Consider the following 17,740-nt stretch of genomic DNA (forward strand, 5'->3'; position numbering starts at 1 on the left):
AAGTGGAAGCTTTTCACAATGTAGAGGCAAATAATATTCCGTTTTCCATCGTCTCCCGCCGTCCCCGCCTTTTGAGCCGTGCGCACACTCAATATGGCGGAGCCTCAGTGGGGATTTCCCTTTGGGTTTGTCTGTTTGTCCTCAGAACTCTTTCTGGAAAGACTGAAGAAACTCAGGGAGGAAAACAGTTCTCTGGTTGCGGAGATTGGGGACACCCTGCTGGCTCGGGTAAGAAGTGCCTGCTCTTCATTGCGGGGTGGCCGTGGGGTGGCAAAGGGAAGGCGTTACAGCGTGAATCAGAGAGCAGGGAGGGGGCATCCAAGGTAAGGGATTGGAGGGACCCAGCAGCCCGTGGCCAGGTGGCTAAACGTTGCCCCATTTGCATGGCGGTTTATGGATTGTGGAGAAGCTGTGGGCAGGGGAGCACAGACAGGTGGAGGAGCTCCTGTTGTTGTGGAGCTTGCAGAGCAGAGGAGAGGTGTGAAGGACCTTTCCATGCACCCTGCTTCCCCTTCTCCCCCCAGTTTGACGGGTCTGAAGGCAGCTGGTTCCAGAAGATCTCCGCCCGCTTCTGCAGCCGCCAGTCTTTTGCCCTGGAGCAGCTGAAAGCCAAGCAGAAGAAAGAGCCCCGGTTCAACCAGTTCATCCAGGTATCTGTCGGAGGTGGCTGAGCGAGGCCCTGGGTTCTGCTGTCTCAGACTTGGAGGTGGCATTCGGTCTAGGCTGCAGCATTCAGCAGCCTCCAAATTCCACCTCTACATTTCTATTTGGAAGCACAAGTTTCTAGCCCCTAGTCTAGTTGGCAAAGGTAGGAGGGATCGCGTTGTAGATGGGATGGATTGTCTTCCCAGATTGACCCAGGGCAGCAGACGCAGAATGAGTTGTTTAAAACATACGCGGATTGCATCTTTCCATGAAGCCTTTTTTGTGCCTGCGATACAGAATGCAGACCTTTTGAACTTTCCGCTTCAGGGGCAAGCGCTGTTGTGGTGCTACCGATATGCTGTCCACAAAGAGAGAAAAACCGATATTCTAGGGGGGGTATCTGGGGAGGAGGGAGATAAAGAAGAGCTTCCTTAGGGTGAAATCCAGATGCACTGGGCCAATCCAAACTTCTTCTCATAAACTCAATTCCATTACATGAGATTTCTGCTTTTTCCACCTTAACCTCATGAGATTTCCTCCTCTTCCCTCCAGGAGGCGGAAAGTCAGCCTCGGTGCAGACGGCTGCAGCTGAAGGACATCATCCCGATAGAGATGCAGAGGCTTACCAAGTATCCACTGCTGCTTCACAACATTGCCAAATGCACCGGTGAGTGGGCAGGGGTGTGCCCTGGAAGGAAAGGAAGGTGACAGGTGAAAAGGGGAACTATGTAAGGGAAGAGCAAAATAGAGCAACAGCTCAGGTAGGGTTGCGTGCTCCGGCATGGTTTGGCCGCTTCGGCAATCATCGAAGCCTGAGGCGGCCAGCGCTGTGGCGCTGGCCACCTCAGGCTTCGGTGATTGCCGAAGCGGCCAAACCGTGCCGGAGCACGCAACCCTAAGTCAAGTAAAGTTTGGGACCTGTCCATCCATTTATCAGCAGGCCAAGCTCAGTCTAAGGGCAAGGAACCGATGGGAAAATTTTCAGTAGACATCTTAGGGTGGAAGAGCAGTTAACAGTCTTTAGAGGTCAGGAGCTGGAAGTCTGGAGGACTGATTTAGCCTCTGCTGTTGCTGGTCCATTCCTGGCAGCCCCCAAGAGCTTTTTGCAGGTGAAGAACCAGGTAACATGGCGTTGCCAGTGCCATGATGTCATTTCCGGTGAAAACCCGGAAGTGACATCACGGTGTTCCACAACACTCTAGGAGTTTCATAGAAAATGTGCCTGTGTCATCTACATCTTTGTTGAGTATCTGGAAGAGGGAAGAGAACAGTGGCACTTGCCTGGCTCCCCAGCGACGAACACTAAGTAGAGAACCAGTGGGGGCTTCGATTTAAGGGCACAGCCTTCTCACCGGTCTCTATCCCCCTTTTGCAGAAGAGGAGAAGGAGCGCATGAAGGTGCAGAAGGCGGCCGAATGCTGTCGCCAGATCCTGAACCACGTCAACCAGGCTGTGCGTGAGATGGAGAATTTGCTGGTGAGAACCACCCCCTTCCATTTCCCCTGGGGTTCCTCTCGGGGGTGTAACTGATGGTAACTGTGTCAGTTTTCTTCCTTTCTGATTTGAAATCCTCAGGGGTGGTCAAACTGCAGCCCTCCAGATGTCCATGGACTACAATTCCCATGAGCCCCTGCCAGCATTTGCTGGCAGGGGCTCATGGGAATTGTAGTCCATGGTCATCTGGAGGGCCACAGTTTGACTACCCCTGTCCCTGTCCATGATACATATTATAGTGCAGCATCTGCAGCAAGCAAGGTTAAGTCATTTTACAAGAGGGAGGATGAGCCCTCAGCCTTGGCACAGTTTATATTCTGTTGTGTGATCCATCTTGTCCAGTTTTCTGTATCACGACTGTTCCTTGGTTGGCAGATTAGGTGGGCTTTGCTCACAAGTAACACTTGATGTCCCGCTTCCTCAGTGTGGGAGTGCGTTTCTGTGCATTTCCATTGCCCGGATCTGGCTTTTACAATTATACCAACTGGAGCTTCATCCTGCTTTTTTGTTTTAGTCCTGGTTGTCCCTTTGTATCAGGGGTGGCATTCTGGCAGGGGCTCATGTTAATTGTAGTCCATGGACATCCCCCCCCCCTCCTTGGGTGCTCATGTGCTCACTCTCCGTTTGCTTCCTTCTCAGAAACTCAAAGACTACCAGCGTCGCTTGGATCTCTCCAACCTGAAGCAAAGCACCGATCCACTGCTCAGCGAATTTCGGGTGAGTTTTGCACTGTTGTTGGTTTTTTTTTCTCCTGCTATCAGGCATTAGGGGCAGTCCCTATTGACTAATGATGATCCTAATCTACTCACACGGGGGAGGAGCCCTTGTCAGCGCATGCCAAACCTCACCAGCAAAATCACTGCCTGTTTTCCTGTCCATCTCTTTGGCCTTTCATAGCAGGCAGAAATTCAGCAGGTGCCTCATTTCCCAGCACTGTGGTTCTCTGTACAGAGAGAAGCTGTGGTGTTTTGAGTTTTGGCCTGTTAGAAATGCAACAGAATGGATGGCAAATCTTGTTCTGAGGTTATTCTTAACTTGGCTAAAAAGGTAAAGGTATCCCCTGTGCAAGCACCGGGTCGTGTCTGACCCTTGGGGTGACGCCCTCTAGCGTTTTCATGGCAGACTCAATACGGGGTGGTTTGCCATTCCCTTCCCCAGTCATTACCGTTTACCCCCCAGCAAGCTGGGTACTCATTTTACTGACCTTGGAAGGATGGAAGGCTGAGTCAACCTTGAGCTGGCTGCTGGGATTGAACTCCCAGCCTCATGGGCAGAGCTTCAGACTTCATGTCTGCTGCCTTACCACTCTGCGCCACAAGAGGCTCTTAACTTGGCTAGTAAGGATTTATATTTAATTTTTGCCTAAAGATCCGGAAGAAATTCCAGATAGTTAGAGTGGTTCCTCAGTGGAACAGGCTTCCTTGGGAGGTGGTGAGGTCTCCTTCATTGGAAATTTTTAGGCAGAGGCTAGATAGTCATCCTACAGAGATGCTGATTTTATGAACTGAGGCAGATTATGAGTGGGTGGGCAGGAAGGGTTGTCTCTTGTGGTCCTTCCTTGTATATCCAGCGAAATGCCAATCACCACTTTTGGGGTCAGGAGGTGAATTTTCTCCAAGCCACACTGGCCAGAGATTCTGGTTTTCTTGGGCGGGAGGAGGCATAATCTGAGCATAGAATTAGATACACTATGGGTGGGCAGGTAGTTGTGAATTTCCTGCATTCTGAAGGGATTGGACTAGATGACCCTGGAGATCCCTTCCAGCTCTATGATTCTATGATGAAGTCTGGGGGGTAGACTTGAATGAAACAGAAATCTTTGATTTGAAGCTAGGCGTGGGGGCTTCTGTAAGCTCCGGCTCTTGGAGACCTCTTCCTTGGTGGCAGATGTGCATGAATGAATGAAAATGAGTGAGTCTGACTTTCCCTTTTCCCACAGAACACGGACATCACCAGCAGAAAACTCGTGTATGAGGGGCCACTCACTTGGCGTGTGACCAGGGATAAATCAGTAGGTGAGTCCAACAGCTTTAAAAGGGGCTTGGACTGATTCATGGAGGAGAGGTCTGTCATTGACAACCATCCATAGTGGTTAGAGGTGGCCTTGATGTTCAGAGTCAATCAACCTCTGAATCTGAGTTCCAGGGAGGTGATGTAGGGAATGTCAAGGTCTCTCTGCCCTGTGGCTGGCCCTGCAGAGGAGGTTCCTCTGGAGGGCCAACAACAGGGCAGAATCCCAGGCCTTCCTAAGAACCTCAGAGGTCCATACAGTGTAGCATCCTGTCTCACACAGTGGCCAGCCAGTTCCTCTGCAGGGCCAACAGCAGGGCAGAGAGGCTGAGGCTTTCCCTTGCTGTGGCCTGCTGTCCCTGGGATCCACAGTTTGCCTGCACTTGGGCATGGAGCTCAACATCTGGACAAGGCAATGAGCAAGGCAATGAGGACGCATAATCCCCCCTCTCCCTGACCTTTTCTTCCTCCTGTTCCCCCTCTCCCTGGCCTTTCCACAGACGTCCACGTTCTCCTACTGGACGACATCCTGGTCCTTCTGCAGAAGCAAGAGGAGCGCCTGGTGCTGAAGTGCCACAGCCGTAACATCACCCCAACTCCGGACGGGAAGCAGATGCTGAGCCCCATCATCAAGCTAAATTCGGCCATGACCCGCGAAGTGGCCACAGGTGGGTGCCGGAGACTGGCAGGGCAGGCGAAGCCTCTTGCGGGGACCGAAAACCAAACAAGGTGCTCGGTCACCTGTTCCGTGGGACTGAAGAATCAGACCCAGGAAAACTGGACTAGAAGCTCACTTGTAAAAGAGAGGCCCAGGGTGGCTCTTTTGTGGAGCTTGCACTTGGCACACCAAAGTTCCCCGACACCTGAACGACGCCCTTGGGCGGTAGGGCTGCGGAAAGCACTTGCCTGTGGCCTCGCTCGACTGAGGTGCCAGCCTGGATGAGTCAACAGCCTGACTCAGTTCCTGAGAGTCGGTAGAAGAAGCGTGAAAGAAACCCGAGAAAGGGCAGCTGAGAGAGATCGGGGGGGGGGGGGAGCTGCCATTCTTGCCAAGAAATGCCAGAGCCTGCCTCGTGCAAGATCGTCTCAAATCCCAGCGCTGATCCCTGTGATGGGAAATTATCCCAAACACATAATTTGGGGAACAATCGTTGTGGGGTTTTGTCAGGCAACTTTAGGGTGTTTTCCCTTGTGTTTTCCCTTCCATTTGGGCAATCCAGATTTGGCAGCTAGAAAAGCTGATTTCTGCAACGGGCGCACATATTTAGGCAACTGAATGGCTTTGCGTAATTTGTTCTGTGTTACGAGTTTATGGGGGGGGGGGTGTTCCTGAGATAGGTGGGCTTGCTGACACTCTGGGCAGAGTTTAGATGTGCATGGTGGCGGAGTGCTGGCTGCTTTAAAGTCTTTATTAAGAAGAGAAACAAACTTTGAGTAAGAGAGGAGAGAGATAGTTCTAACAGTTTAACTAATGTCCTTCTTCTGGAGGGAAAGCAGGCAGGGTGGGTGCTCAAAGGGACAGGAAGTCTCCTGTGGAGACTCAGGAGGTGATTATTTGAATATACCAGGAAATTTCTGATCTAAATATGTGTGAGAGCATATCTTTAAGGGCCAGAAACATGCTTCTTCCGAAATTAAAGCTCAGATTTTCCAAAAACTGGGTTCATAGAATCATAGAGTTGAAATGTCGCATAAAGGTCATCTATTCCAACCCCCTGCTGAATGCAGCCTAAAGCAGCCATGATAAGTTATCTGTCCAACCCAATACTACCATCGGGGACTGGAAGGGAGGGTCTGTGCTTTTGTGGAACTGAGGCATAGAAAGCATATTTCTAATTTTAGCATGTTTAGGGTGTCATTAGATAGGGATTATTCCTGTATTGCCCAACTCAGATGGGCTAGAACTGTTTTGTGAAAGGAATGCTTGGTTGGACCCCCTCTGGATCCGCTTCCTTGTTCCCTTGCAGACCGCAAGGCCTTCTACGTCATCTTCAGCTGGGAGAACGGGGCCCAGATCTACGAGCTCGTGGCGCAGACAGTATCCGAAAGGAAGAAGTAAGAAAGCGAGGGTGCAGGGTTGGAGAACCCCGTGATTCTGCAGCCTTGGGAATGGGGTGGGAAGGGGGAAGTTAACTGCCAAGAAAAAATACCCAATTGATTTGAGTCTCCAGAACATGCGAAGGTAGGGGTGCCAGCCTCAAGGTGGGCCCTGGGGATCCAGAGATTGATCCCCCTGTAGAGAATGGCTGCTTTGGAGCAGGGACTCTGGCACTGGGTCCCTCTGAGGTCCCTGTCCTTCCCAAGATTCAAGCCCATTGCATTCAGGAATACATTGAGCGCTAGATGGGGGGGGGGGTGGAAGAACTCTGCGGACAGCCTTCCCCTCCACCCAGGACCTGGAAAGGCTGCAGACAGCTGTTAGGAAACTCACTGGTAGGGGCAGCTCTCATGCAGCAGGGATCTGCAGCCTCTGAGCCTTGGAGAGAAGTGGAATGAGGAGGGGATGGTCAGGGGTGGGGGACGGAAGGCGATTGGTTGGCCACTGGACAGACAGGAAAGCCGGTTGGAGGAAGAGGCATTCAGGGGCGGGACAGCTGCCCTGAGTGGGTGTTAAGCATTGAGTAGCACTTAAGCCACGAGACACGCTCCTCCTCCAAGCCCTTACCAGAAACATATTATGTGCAACAGATACACACACACACACACGTATAGAGAGAGAAACAACTAACTGTGTCTGCAGTCATGTTTCTGTTGTTAGCTTCTGTTCTGGAGGCAAGCAGACAGGAAGTGTCCTCAGAAAAGCTGGAAGTCTCCTGTTGAACCAGTCAGAACCCTGGAGGAGATCATCAGGAAGTTCCTATCCTAACTATACTAAATATAAATCTCCTCTGATGCCCCCTGCAGGACACCATTGTATTTTACTCAGTTATGCACACGGCAGATTTTGCACACTCCAACAAACCTACAGGGTCGCCATAAATTGGTTGCAACTCAGTGGTCCCTTCCACCCCCACAGTTGAGCTTTTTTCCAATTGCTCTGCCTTAGCCAAGGGTAGAGTTCCGGGTTCAAAACATCCAAGTGGACTTCGGGGTTTTGGTACTTTTGGAAATGTCTTCCTCGGCTTCCAAAGAGATCTGATGCCTGCCTCTCTTCCATCCTAGCTGGTGCAGCATGATCAGCGACACGGCTGGGTGTCTGAAGCTGCCTGCCACGAACCGCCTGAAGCCGCGTCATTCTGTGCCAAACCGGACTTCGCCACCCGAGTAAGTAGAAAAGGGTTCCCCAACATGGTGGCACCCAGGGGCACTAGGTTGCTGGCCTACACTTTTCCTGGCACCCACCAAGCGTTTTTAGAAAGTGGGTGAGGTCAAGTGGGACTTGGGTTGTGCGCGGTGACGTCCGAATCGGCCATTCCAGGCCGATTCGGACGTTGCCGCACACAACCTTAAGTAGGACTTTTGCCCAGCAAAGCTTCTGATTGGTTGTTGGGGATTTGATTGGCAGTATAGATAATGTGAACCAGCGAATAAAAGATGGAGCAGGAATCTCGTCTCCATCTGGAAAGGACTATGGTGCTTGTGCAGTGTTTAGGGACTTGCATTTGAGGTACCTTATTCTTCCCAGCAGTTATGTGGAGCCACTGCTCGGTGGGACAGAAAATGGCAGCAAGGAGACACTTCAGTCTGAAGGTGAGACTTGCAGCGTGTGGGTTGGAATCAGAAGTAGCACTCCTGTGGTGGGAAGGGGAACAGAGAGACAGTTCCCACCCCCCCTTCCCTCTCAATACTAGAAATTGGGATCATTCAGTGGTATGGAGGATTATGTAAAATCAAAGAGGAAAAGTCAGCAAAATGGAACCTCCATGATCAGGGGCAGCATACCTCTGGCTCAGCAGGGGAAGAATGTTGGGCCTTTGAGTTCACAGGTGTAGGAAGCGGGGTGCTAAGCCGGAAGGGTTCTTGATCTGACCCAGAAGAAGATTTTCATATTCCTAAACGGGCAGGAGAAGAGGAATGAGAAAAGATGTATCCCCGGATTGTCCTTGAGGCTAAAGTGAGATGGGGAAGGGAACTGCTGTATTCAGGGGCACTGCTCTGATGGGTCTTTTGCTCCCCCACTCCAGAACGAGAGAAGGATGGCCCACTGGAAGGAGCAGAGTTTGAGGAGCGCGGCTCAGCAGGGGAGCAGAGGTCCAGCAAGGCGATGGAGGAATTCGTGGCCGACCTCTTGCCCCTCTATAAGCCACGCCCCAACGGTCCTGGATCCCTGGCAGGCGCCGTACAGGAGAGAGGTGAGTAAGCTCAAAACTCCTCCTCCCTTCTGCCCGTTTCCATCTCTCCACCACAACCTTGGCCAAGGGCGTCATCTCTGTGCTGCTTCTCCCGCCCCTGCAGTTTGGGCCTTGAAGAGGCTTCTGCAGCTATCAGAGGAAGGCGAGGCCGGCTTCCCTGCAGATGACGCTGACCGTCCCCCAGAGAATGGGAACTCCTGCGAGGCGGAAGAGGACGACGAGTGGGGCGCAGGAGACGTAACCAAGGCGGAGAGTTGCAGGAGGCCTTTGAGCGAGAATCTGCGAACAGGTGCCTGCTGGGAAATCCAGTCCTCAAGAGGCATTCTGGGAAAGAAAGACGAGGGTGCGTGGGAGGGGAACTGTCCTCGGAAAGATTGGCCCAGGAGAGAGCAGAATTGGTTGACGTCCAAAGCGAGAAGGATGTCAAGGGGAAGGATAGCGTTGGAGAGGAGGTTGATGGGGGAGTTTTGCCCCATCGGGGATGAGGAGGAGCCACAGGCTGAAGGCGTCTTCGTCTTCCACAGGAGGGACCCCCAACGGCCCTCAGGAGCTGGAGTGGAACTCGGAGCACTTGGAGAGGGAGGGGCCTGCCTCCCCCGTCCTCCTGTCCCACCAGCAGTTGGACGGGGTGAAACATCACCTGCGATTGCTGGAAGACGCGGTGCAGGGACTGAAGGTAGGAGAAACGCTCCGCTGGTGTCGTTGAACTCCCACTCTGGCATCTGAAGTTTTCACAAGTTTTTCACAAGATAGCTGGGCTGGAGGGACAGAAGCGTGGGGAATTGGGTGGGCAGACAGGGCTTGTTCTGGGAGTGAAGGCTGACATTTGGGGTTCAGTGGCTGGGAGGCGGAGGGAGGGAGTTGTGCAGGAGGGAGACACCCCACCCTGGATCCAGTGGAGTCACACTGAGAGGCTTACACTGAGCCACTCCCTCAGGGTCAGTATTTACTCAGACTGGCAGCTGCCCTCCAGGGTCTCAGGCAGAGGTCATTCACATTGCCTACTACCTGGTCCTTTGAACTGGAGATGAAGGGAACTGAACCTGGGACCTAGGAGAGAGCCAGTGTGGGGTAGTGGTTAAGGAGCAGTGGTTTCTAATCTGGCGAGCCAGGCTTGGCTCCCCAGTCCTCCTCCACACGAAGCCAGTTGGGTGATCCTGGGCCGGTCACAGCTCTCTTACAGTTCTTCAGGCAGAGCTGTTCTCTGAGAGCTCTCTCAAAGCAGCTCTTCTTCTGCATGCCAAACAAATGCCCAACCACTGAGCCACAGGCCTTCCCCGTGCCCCTTTGAGCTCAGAGTTCACTTTGAAGCCCAGAGGCATCTATTCAAACAACACCTTTTCTCCATGAGAACTAGCAACTTGCACAAGTTCAAGATTGATGAGAAGCTGTGTTCTGCTTCTGGCACATCTGCAATCATCATGTGAAACTCTCGTGCATGCGCAAACATTCCCAGAATCCCCAGTCTGACATTGCGGGGCTAACTTGGCAAGTCGTTGACAAGCCATGACAGGAAATAAATTCCTTGAGGCCCTCAATCCCTCCAGATTTCTGAGAGAGCGTCATGCGTGTGCCCCAAAAGTGGCTGCCGCAGCTTAGCTTCAACAAACACGGTTCAGTTCCAGGTGCTGTGGAAAACAAGGGCTGTTCCAGAACTCGTTCTGGCTTGTATTTTGGAACGAAAGAAGAACTTAAATTTTTCACAGCCCTTTCATCAGCTTTCTTTCCTTTAAAAAAAAAAAGCTTGGCAGGCACCAGGGCTGATTCTGCACTTACTTTCTTTATTCCGTTGTGAATCCTCCTGAATTCAGATCGATTTGAACTCAGGTCTTCCTCTATTCCATCCCCCTCCCCATTGAAACAGAAAGTGTTCTGCACTTGATTGAGGAAGCTCAGAGCAGGGAGGGGAGCCAAGCACAGCAGGAGTCTCTTGTTTTAAAGGGGCAAGGGTAGAGGATTGGAGACAGGGATATTTCCAAGAGGAAAATCTCTGCTGAGAGAAGTTAGAGCTTCTGGAGCGCAGTCACTTTAAGGGAAGCCTTGCAACTGGGAAGACTCTGAACTGATGCCCTGGCCAATTAGGGAAGACTTCCTTGCTCCAGCGTTCGAGGCACGAGGCAATTATTTCACAAAGAGCACAGATCTGCACATTTACTCATGGTGGTTTTTGAAGTATTGAGGCTTATATACACTCCAGGATATCGGGGGGCAAAGGTAGGGTCACCACAAATTAATCACGTTTGTTGCAGAGGGAAAATTAAAAACACCCCAAATCAAAATGCAAATTGAATTCAGTGTAGACAGGAGGGATTCATTTGAACTGGGACTGGGTAAACAGTTCGGTGCATACTAAACTGGGACTGGGTAAACAGTTTGGTGCAGACTACACCCAGGACGGGAGTCTGTAGGCACTGTGGTGCCTGTGAGCCCCTAGTTGGAGATCCCTGAACAGGCCTGGGCACGTCAGCAGCCATTGTGTGCTCTAGCACTTGTTTGTGCGTTCACTCTCTCCCAGCCCCCTCTTGAGGCAAGTCCTTTCTACATTTGTCTCCCTCTTCTAGGATATTGAAGCGGACTATTGGCGCCTCCAGCAGCTGATGGGGAAGTTCACATCGCCTCAACATCCCAGCTTCACATGAAGCTGAGCCCAGCATGGAAGGTAACCGGGGGGGGGGGGCAGTGCTCCCTCTGGGGTCCCCAGTATCAGCCTTCCCTCTTAGTTCCATCTGGTTAACCTTCGCGTGGTGCGGGTAGTCTGCACTTCAAGCAGTGTGAATTTGTAAACAGCGGCAGGCCTCGCCAGTTGTCTCATTTGATTGACTTCTTTCTATTGTTCTCCTTGTTCTCCAATCGCCCTTTCCCATCTACCCATCAACCCTGCCCCAAGTAGGGTTAGTCCAAGAGACAGGGACTGGCCCAGGTTACCCAGTTAGGTAAGGATTTAACAGAAAAGAAGCCATGTTGGATCAGGCCAGTGGCCCATCCAGCCAAGGACTCTGTGTTCAAGAGCAATCAGGAGATCCACTGGCAGGGCCAGAACTCTAGAAAGCCTCCCGCTGTTGCCCCCCCAAGCCTCAAGGAGAAAGAGCATCAGTGCCCCAGAACACAAGAGAAGCCATATTGGATCAGGCCAAAGGCCCATCCAGTCAAACACTATGTAACAGAGTGGCCAAGATCCAGGGGCTGAAAGGAGGTCCACCAGCGGGGCTAGAACTCTAGGAGCTCTCCCTCTGGCGCCCTCCCAAGGCCCAAGAAAAAAGTGCTTTTGAGCAGAAGTGTGCAGAAGTCCCTCTTTGAAGACTGCTTTAAACACTCATGAAGCCGAATCAGACCCCTCCCCCCACTTGGTATTGTCTACTCTGCCCGGCAACTGCTCTCCAGGGTCTCAGACCAATGTCCTTCTCATGGCCCCCTGCCTAGTCCTTCCAACTGAAGATGCCGGGGATTGAACCGGGGACCTTCTGCATGCCCAGCAGAGGCTCTACCACTGAGCCACAGGGCCTCAAATTCAGCACTTTGGGTCACAGGAGCATGCCTCCAGTTTTGGTTCGGGAAGGCAGAAACCTCAGGGTTGTTGCCAGTGCGTGGTGGTGGTGGTGGGCCTCCCCTGGGTTTGCTTGAATCAACTTAAGGGGAACTCTTCATTTCGGATCAGGCAGGTTCCCACAAGGGATGTGCGATTTGGCCGCCAAAGCAGCCATTCCTGCCGGTCGCAGCCGCTGGGGGGGGGGGGTGCGGATAGTGGTGCGATGACGGGTGTAACCGCGCAGGTGCGGAGTTCATGTAGTCCATGGATCAGCATCACCTGTGGCACGAGTCATTCCAACTTGGCTTTCTTAATCCTCTTTAGGCCCATCTTGAACGAGGAACAAGAGACTGCTGTGCCAGCCGCCTTTCTCTCACCGGACGGCCTTTCCCCTGCATCGGCAGCCAAAGTGGGAACTTTGCTATGTTGTGCATAAAGGATTCTTAGAGTAGGAAAAGATTCTGGGGGGGGAAGGGTTGTCTATATATATATATGTGTTTTTTCTTCGGGCCACGTCGCAAAGGGCCCCTTTGTGCGGCCAAGGAGCTCCATCAGTGTGAAAGGCCACAGCCGAGGAATGGCTCCTTCATCAGGTTAAAAAGATGCTCAGGGGCTTGTAACTAGGGAGGTGCGGTTCGGCATGGTTCGGCCGCCTCGGCGATCACCGAACCGACCCGAACTGCACATCTCTGCTTGCAACCTCGAACGGCCCAAGTCGGTGCCAAAGAGCGGGGTTGGTGCAAAAGGCAACTTTCTTGGGGGTGGGGGGAGGTGAGGAGAGGAAGCAAAGATAGGGACAAAGAAAAGCCCTTCCCCCAGTGTTGCTCTGGGAATGGCCAGTTTGCGCTTGGACCAGCATCACAGAACTTGGCCCCCAGCCCAGTCACAACAGCCTGCTGGATACCACGGGGGAGACCCTCGAGGGCAGTGTGCTAAATGTCTCCCTGATTAACCCCTCCCCACCGGCTGCAGCTGTCCTGCACTGGAATGGCAAGACTCCCGCACCTGCGACCGTTCAAAAGCCATTGGTTGTGCAGGTCTTGCTCTGCACGAAGTTTTTGCTACCCTAAATTTGCTGTAACTCGTCTCCTGTGTCCCCTCTTCCCCCCATGTCTTCCTTAATACTTCCTTTTCTTCTTTTCCATTTCCATCCCTTCCTGCCTTTGGGGACCCAGCCGCTTTTTCTCCTTTTCTGTGACCAGTGCCAGGTCTGCGGGGGCACCAGCACCAGTCCTGCCCCTCCCAATGAAAAAGCTCTTTAAATTCCAAACCTCCTAACCTTTTGCTGTCTCCCTCCCGCTGAGCCCTGCCCTTCTGCCACAACAAGGCAGACCACAGCCAAGCATCTCCTGGAATATTGCCTCCGTCTCCTGGAGAAGTGGGGAAAGAGGGGCGGAGGAGAGATTTTTGGTAGGAAAAAGGGAACCACAGATCTCAGCAGATGGAGGTTTTGAAAGCGGCTCCAGGGTAGACTAAAGACCGTGCCAGCACTTGAATCGTGGGTGGCTGTGGCCCTAGAGTAGGGTGTTTTCTGGAGATCCCAGGTGCTCCTCAGTCGTGAAGCTTGAGCTTCCGTCTCCTGATTCACCTGTCCCCCGTTCACCGCCAGGCGGGTTATGCAGAAGGTGGTCCAGAGGTCCAGCTGGCCTTGCCGAACTAACTTCACACCTTAAAACAGGGGTAGGCAATGCAGCCCTCCAGGTGTCCATGGACTACAATTACCATGAGGCCCTGCCAGCATTCGCTGGCAGGGGCTCATGGAAATGGTAGTCCATGGACATCTGGAGGACTGCAGTTTGACTACCCCTGCCCTAAAACATCCCCCCAGAATCCATTGCCACCCTCCACCTAGCCACCATGGCAGAAGCTCTGAGGTTGCTTTGTCTCGAAATTTTGCAAACTTGTTTGCTCTGTTCTGGGGAATTCTACCTGGTGTCCTCCACCTCACCCCCTACCATTCACTGCCACCCCTGGGGAATGCAGAACTGCACTGTGTCACCTTTCGTCCACCGGACCTGCTTGCTTTTCATGCTGTAGTTCTCACTTGAACTTCTTCCCATTCCCACCCCCACCCCTTGCCCTGGTAGCACACAGAGCTGTTTTCTAACTGCAGACTTTGTAGCATCGGGAAGAGGGAAGAGACACCAGCAGCTTTTTCTTGGGGGAATTGGTATGCACGCTTTCCCCATGCCTTTTTGCTGCTCGTTGCCACCAAGTGGGCAGCAGGTGGCACTGTGTCTGTACATAAGAGGAATACTTCCCCCCCCCCAATAGGGCTGATGGTTCAGTGTAGTCTTTTGCAGGATGGAAGTGAAGGGGATTTCACAAGTCTGTGGACCTCTTGCCCATTGCAGGGGGCATTGAGCTTCCATTATACCCTCTATTTGGGGGAGGGGTATTGGTGTGGGTCATTTACACCGAGCTCCTGGGTTTTGTGATCTGTGTTTGACACCTCAGGCTGGCGTAGTGTCCGGCTCCCCAGTTTACAGACATTCAGTCAGGCCCACGGTTTGCCATCTTGTCCAGTTTGTGAGGACTGTGCACAGGGCCTTCTAAACAAGGGACGGACGTGGCAGAGGGCCGCAAAGGGGGCTCTGGTCCTAGCCTGCCAGGGGGTGAGCATATCTCAGAGGGGAAGAGGCCAACAGGCCAACCCAGAAACCATCTCCCCCCACATCCTATCCTGAATGAACTACTGGTGTGCATGGCCCTCGTCTTCCACAGTGCCTTTACACGTGTTAATAATGTGTTTGTATTTTTAAGAAAAACTCAATCTTTTGCTGGGATATTATATTATATATATATATATAAGCAAATATAAGGGAGTAGGTAGCACTCCCCTTGTTGGGCCTTCAAAGAAGAAATCCAGGGTTTTCTGTTTTCTAGAAAAAATGATATTATATGTGTGTCTCTAGATGAACTTTAGGCTTTTTTGTTATGTCCGTTGCTGTACAAAGAAAGCGCAACCAAGTAAGAAAAGAGAAAAAGAGTTTTTTGCCCTTAGCTTTCCAGTATTACGGAGGGTATATAACCCCCCGCCAAATCCGTTAGTTGCCGAACGGGTGGATGTCACACTGTTTTGTAAAAAAAATCTGGATGAAATAATTCAGAACTCCCTTTTCACAAACCCTTCTGCCTCCAACTCCCACTGTTTCTGCTGTCATTTTGAGCAGATCTCTTTTTTGGGTGAGTGCTTCAAGAAGTATTCTGAAGACCGCAAAATGAAGTTTAATTCCCTGCACACACACACACACAGTTGTGCACATTCTTTCATTCCACACTCATGGAAGTGCCCGCGGTAGCTCTGTATACTTCCGAGTACACCTCTTTCTGTCCCTCATGGGACTGCCCCTAAATCAAGAGTCAGCTGAGAAGGGATGAAATGGAGTTTCCTCTGTCCAGATCTGTAGGGAAGAGTTGAACACGCATCCAAGATCACTCTGTATAATGTAATTCTCAGAATCTCGCATTGTTAGGCAAAGGTGACGGTGGTGTGTCTTGGGGGAGGGGGAGGGGCTTAAAGCAATTTTCCAGCTGTTATGAAGGTGAAGGAGAGATCACTGCGGAAACACCAGAAGCCTGAGCAGGACACCTTGTGAAAAATTTAGCAGAGACTGTTTCCTTTTGTCCATCTTTTCCAGTCACCCTGACTTTTACTCCCCTCCCCATTCCAAAAGGCTTTAAAAGCCTGCATTTGAGCAACAGAATAACATGCAAAAAATGAGCAACATTTGCTAAAATCCCAAGTTTTATTAGGACTGTAAAACTGAGATCTCCAGGGCACTAAATGTATTCCACATTGATGCCCAAACTGAACTTGGACTAAAGACTGCCGTCCTCAGGGCTTTTCTGAATTCTCATTTTACTTTCTGGCAGCTTTCTGTTTCTGAGGAGGGGGTGTCTTTTCCACATGCATTTTGCTCTCCTCTCTCTATTGGTCAGTTCCATGCCACACAGCTCCGTGTCCAGCATCAAAACCCACAGTTTACATCCGCAGGGAGATATGCTAGAAATAAATGTGTGTGATATCGGATTGTCCACTAGAGGCAGCAAAGCACACGTGGAACAGACACCCTAATCCAGAGTTAGTCAAAAGGCGGCCCTCCAGATGTCCATGGACTACAATTCCCATGAGCCCCTGCCAGCGGCAGGGGCTCATGGGAATTGTAGTCCATGGACATCTGCAGGGCCGCCGTTTGACTACCCCTGCCCTAATCCCCGAAGAAACAGGAACTTAAAAGTGAGTAAAATGAGAATGTAAAGACGCATTCACTGCATTGATTTTGTTCAGTACCTGCTGTGTCACCTCTGATTAAAGAGGGGGGGGGGCTTTTCTAGCCAGGCGTGGGTGATAGCTGCCAGCTTCAAAAAAACAGAGGATTGTATCCTCCCCCCCCCCCCCAAGAATGGTTCAAAAATCTTATTTGCATTATTACATGAGACTAGTAAAAAGTCTGTTTCTTTAACTTTTTCTTGATAGACCAATGCATGGCTGGGCATCTTGATCCACCTTTGAGCACACGTTCTCCCATTGCATTGCTCATCTGTGGCTATTCTAGTCCAGTTTGCCCAGCCCGGAGCATTCTCACCATTGCTAACACCTGGGAAGTGACTCTTGGTTCTTTTCAGCTCCCTTGGAAAAGTAGGAAGACTTCTTGCAGCTTGCCCTGTTCTGTCTCCTGCCTGCTTTCCTCTACAATTATCCGAACAGAATCTGCAGTGGCTGATTTGTAGTGAAAGAGCATGGCCATGGACTTTTGGATTCAGATCCACTGTGCCTTCCTGGATCCTGTGAGCAGCAAGTGCTTTTTGGATTTCTTCTGAAATAATGTCTTCCTCAAAACCTGTTGTTTTTTTGCTTTATATATATCTGAAGGTCTCAAGGGGGGGACCCAGCACAGTTCAAAGAAGAAATAAAGTGTTTATCCCCAGTTGGGGAGGTGTTCTGCGGTAGAAACAGGAGAGAGAAGAGAGATCTCTTTTCCCCGGAGATGGGGAGGAGGGGTTAAGAGGTTGGGTATCAGTAAGGAAGAGGCGGAAGGCAAGGCTGGTGGTGAGGAGAGGAGGCGGAAGGCAGGGTTGCTTGTGGCATCCCTTCCTGGGCCACGATCCGTATGGATCCCTTGTTTTCCGCCTCCTGCTCCAAACCTCTTGCCTGGGGCCCAGTTAAGGCTTTGTGTATGTTGCAGGGGAATAAAGGTACGTTTAGTTGGAGAGAGAGAAAAAGAGACTGAACCAAAGATATTCTTGTAAAGATGCCAAAATTAAAAATTATATATATTCATCACAGCCACTAGTGCCGTCTCTCTTTCCGCTTGTCGAGCCTTCTGTGTCTTTCTACTGTTTTGCACATCTGTGTCCTGTGAAGAGGAGAGCCGTCCATAAGGTTTCCACCAGGAGACGTTAGGGGGCTCAAACAAGTTTTGTTTCCTGAATACACAAAGCTTGCCTTCTGTAGGCCCATTTGGGTCAGGATTGTCTGGCGTGGCCAAACTCTGGTTCTCCAGATGTCCATGGACTAAAATCCCCATGAGCTCCTGCCAGCAGGTTCAGTTGGGTGGGGCTATAGAAATTGAAGTCTCAGGCAGAGAAAGCTTTCCCATCTTCTATTTCCTGGTCTTCTTTAAATGGGAGATGCCAGGGATTGAACCTGGGGATTCCTGCATGCCGAGTGGAGTCTCTTTCCTGGAAAGTGGAAATCTTTAGGCCTCTCTAATCAAAGTCAGGACTCACTGCAGTGTGATGGAGTGAGGGGCCTGGGCCATAAAATGGA

At 51.4% G+C, this 17,740-nt stretch overlaps 1 protein-coding gene across 5 annotated transcripts in view; it reads left to right on the forward strand.

Moving 5' to 3' along the window:
• The window catches only part of ARHGEF1 (Rho guanine nucleotide exchange factor 1), a 53,126-nt gene extending 35,870 nt beyond the window's left edge, over positions 1-17,256 (forward strand). For 4 of the 5 annotated variants that reach the window (XM_077336702.1, XM_077336707.1, XM_077336705.1 and 1 more), the window contains 15 exons: positions 146-228; positions 525-650; positions 1,198-1,312; positions 2,021-2,121; positions 2,779-2,856; positions 4,079-4,154; positions 4,650-4,817; positions 6,117-6,204; positions 7,312-7,413; positions 7,775-7,839; positions 8,274-8,441; positions 8,545-8,730; positions 8,966-9,117; positions 11,003-11,100; positions 12,292-17,256. In XM_077336702.1, the coding sequence (XP_077192817.1) occupies positions 146-228; positions 525-650; positions 1,198-1,312; positions 2,021-2,121; positions 2,779-2,856; positions 4,079-4,154; positions 4,650-4,817; positions 6,117-6,204; positions 7,312-7,413; positions 7,775-7,839; positions 8,274-8,441; positions 8,545-8,730; positions 8,966-9,117; positions 11,003-11,080 (1,586 nt within the window). In that variant the 3' untranslated portion in view covers positions 11,081-11,100; positions 12,292-17,256. The remainder of the gene's footprint in view (positions 1-145; positions 229-524; positions 651-1,197; positions 1,313-2,020; positions 2,122-2,778; positions 2,857-4,078; positions 4,155-4,649; positions 4,818-6,116; positions 6,205-7,311; positions 7,414-7,774; positions 7,840-8,273; positions 8,442-8,544; positions 8,731-8,965; positions 9,118-11,002; positions 11,101-12,291) is intronic. The other variant, XM_077336704.1, reaches the window with a different exon arrangement.
• Positions 17,257-17,740: the final 484 nt, after the last annotated feature.

Source organism: Paroedura picta, chromosome 5 (assembly GCF_049243985.1).
Source record: "Paroedura picta isolate Pp20150507F chromosome 5, Ppicta_v3.0, whole genome shotgun sequence".
NCBI classification, from domain to species: Eukaryota; Metazoa; Chordata; class Lepidosauria; order Squamata; family Gekkonidae; genus Paroedura; species Paroedura picta.